General features: G+C 36.1%; 1 protein-coding gene across 1 annotated transcript; it reads right to left on the reverse strand.

Annotated features, from left to right (window-relative positions):
- Positions 1 to 269: 269 nt before the first annotated feature.
- Positions 270 to 1,217, reverse strand: LOC101635564 (olfactory receptor 12-like). Its single transcript, XM_004692482.1, has one exon. The coding sequence runs from the start codon at positions 1,215 to 1,217 to the stop codon at positions 270 to 272; it is 948 nt and encodes a 315-aa protein (XP_004692539.1).
- Between the last annotated feature and the right edge of the window lie 2,018 nt (positions 1,218 to 3,235).

Here is a 3,235-nt window from a genome sequence, read left to right on the forward strand (position 1 = left end):
TTAAAGTTACTACTTTAAAGTTACTTACTAGTACTGTATTTATGAGTTGCAATTTTGAATACACCTGAACAAAATTACAACTAGATACCACACCGTATAAGACTTATAAGGATATTAAAAATCTATGTGGGTTTTTTAATTCATTTTTTAAAACCTATTGATGTTAAAAATAAAATAAACTTTAATCTTCCAAAACTTTTGAAAGCATCTAGTTCAAGCTATTTCCTAGCAAATCACTGAAAATACTGCTTTGAACCTTTTGTACAGTTTCAATGAAAAGAGGTTTTTCTCAACAATATCTTTTTTACAGCGTTTTTCACCTCCCTATTCCTTAGACTATAAATCAAAGGATTTAACATAGGGATGACGAGCGTGTAGAACACAGCTATAACCTTACTTTTTTCTGGTGAAGAGATGGCCCCCGGCTGGGCGTACATGAAGAACACAGTCCCATAAAACAAACTCACCACAGTGATGTGAGAGCTGCAGGTGGAGAAAGCCTTACTGCGGCCGCTGAGGGACGGGATCTTCAGGACAGTGGAGAGGATGTAAGCATAGGAAACCAGAATGACGGTGGTGGTGCTGATGATGATGAGAGCCGAGAGGATGAACAGCACGATCTCATTCACAAAGGTGTCCACACACGAGATCTTGATCAGGGCTGGCACATCGCAGAAGAAGTGGTCTAATCTGTTCTCTCCACAGAATCGCAGACTGAAGGTGAAACCCGTTTGTATCATAGAGTTGATGCAGCCGCAGACATAGGAGCCAAGGACCAGATGCGTGCAGGCCGGCTGAGACATGCGCGCAGCGTAGAGGAAAGGCGAGCAAATGGCGGAGAAGCGGTCATACGCCATCACGGCCAGGAGGAAGCCTTCGGTCCCCACAAAGAGAGCAAAGAAAAAGAACTGTGTTGCACAACCATTGTAAGAAATTTTCTTTTCCTTCGACAAGAAAGTAGCCAGGGTCTTGGGAGCAATGACTGTAGAGTAACAGATGTCTAAGAAAGACAAATTTCTGAGAAAGAAATACATAGGTGTGTGCAGTCTGGAGTCCCCCTTAATCACAATGAGCATGCTGATATTTCCTACCACAATGACCATATAGATAAGCAAGAAGAGTAAAAATAACAGGATTTGCACTTCTGGCGATGTCTTGAATCCCAGCAGAATAAACTCAGTCGTCTCTGAGTAATTCCTAGTGAGTGCACTCCTCATAGCTGAGAAATATGGGGAAATTGATCTAGAAAGATTCGTGGATGAAGACCATAGAAAGCTTTGTCGGCCTTTGATTCCTGAAGTTCCCCGTAAAAGGTCACATGCTAATGAAGTTTCTTGGCAACGCATCCAACAGAATACCTTTACTCGAGGAGGGACCCAAATATATCATACCTTTTCACAGGTTACTGTCAAGATAACGTGAAACTGCGTGTTGAAAGCAATATTTAAACTTACTAGAAAATTTAAAGTTGTAAATGTCAGTCAAATAAGCAAACACGCACTTAAAATTACTGAGACTCAACGACTGGAAAATTGGGTGAAAACATGTCTCCTCCTTTTTCACAAGATGCAGGAAATTACTTGCGTGGCTCAAGTCATTCTGTGATATAACACATTGGAAAACATGGGCTTACTCTTTCACAAAGTAGAATACAGCATCAGTCTGAAGGAGAATCACCTGAAAAGGGAAGTTGAAGTCCTGTACTAACCTTACACTGTTTACTCCTTACCTCTTACTTCATCTATTACTATCCCGAAGTGCTGGTGTTTCCTCTCCCTGTTGGCAGCTGGACTCTAGAACGTCTTTTTTCTTTTAATGTAACATGTTAACAATTAAATATATGAATGATTATGTTTATACTGAAGCATTAGGGTTGAAGTACAAGATTAACTTCCCTAGCAGACAGTTCCAGTTACAGTATTGAAACAGAAGACCTATGCAAATAAATGAGGCAAAAAGCCTATATTGCATAGATTTTCCTTTTTAAAGAAACTATCAAGTTTAATATCAAGCATTGATAAGGCACAGAGGTATTAATGTTTAAGATATTTGAAAAATTAAATCCAAATGGAAAAAATTATAACTATGTAACTCCATGGCTGTATTTATGTTCTGAACTAACAAAAAAAAAGCCTTTCCCTGGAAGGAAGTCAATGTCATATTTTTACTTCAATTTTCACAAAATTAAAAGTACAATAGAATCAGAAAAAATGAAACTGATTTACTTCTGTTACTACTTCTTGTGAACTCAAAGTGTTTTATTAGTTAAAGAAATAGCATTTTGGTTCATACAAATAGGAGTTTGAATCCGTGTCTTGTCACTTACTGGCTAAGTTATCTTGGGCAAGTTGCTCAAATTCAGTGAGTCACTCTGCAGCAAAACAGTTTTTTGTACATCTACCCGGTAAAACTGCTGTTGTAAAGGTTGAATTAAATTGTGTATATTAGATAATAGAATATATTAATTCTAGATAGATATTGCTCAATAAATAATAGATACATGAGAGATTGAACAGAAAAAAAGAGGAATGTATACTAAAGTAAGAAAGCTATCTACATAAAAGTTATGATTTTTAAAAACCTTTTTTGAGAATCAGAAGAGTCCAAAAGAAATTTCATGGAAGAATTTTAATAGCTGATTTTACCTTTAAAGGAAACTTTGAGGAAAATGCAGTTACAAAAAAAAAAATGTTCCATAGTTTATGTTGGATTTATTCAAATATCTGATTAACTCAATAAGCAGTCCTACTTATTTCTAAATTATAGGTACCCCATTTTCACTTATTAAAACCAATAGTTCAAATGCTCAGAAATATCCTTTTTTATAATGCAAAGACGGAACAGAAAATTCCTCCAATATTATCTGTCATAAACATTAAGTCCTTTGACCTACACATACAATTATTCTTAAAGCCAAGAAGGTAAGTTAGAAACATACATATGTAGTATGTGTATATATGTGTATATACACACACATAAATATCATTTTATTAAATAAATAAAAGACCCTGGAGGTCAATTAGGTCAGTGTTTGCCAAACTTACCCATATTTCACAATCTCTTGGGAAGGTTTTGTTTTGCTTTGGTTTAATTCTCGTTCCTGGATCACACCTCATTCTTCATTAACCTGAATATTGAAAATTGTGCATTAATGAAATGAGTGTGGGCAGCATTCATTTACTTTTTAAGATTCTCACCTATAACATAGTTGATCCCTACAGGGCAGCTTGAATAC

The sequence above is a fragment of the Condylura cristata genome, unplaced genomic scaffold, assembly GCF_000260355.1.
Source record: "Condylura cristata isolate star-nosed mole 26May11 unplaced genomic scaffold, ConCri1.0 scaffold00034, whole genome shotgun sequence".
Taxonomy (NCBI): Eukaryota; Metazoa; Chordata; class Mammalia; order Eulipotyphla; family Talpidae; genus Condylura; species Condylura cristata.

What these genes read in the sequence shown, in the direction of transcription:
- LOC101635564 (XM_004692482.1), bottom strand. Translation starts at nt 1,217, where the DNA reads ATGAGGAGTGCACTCACTAGGAATTACTCAGAGACGACTGAGTTTATT.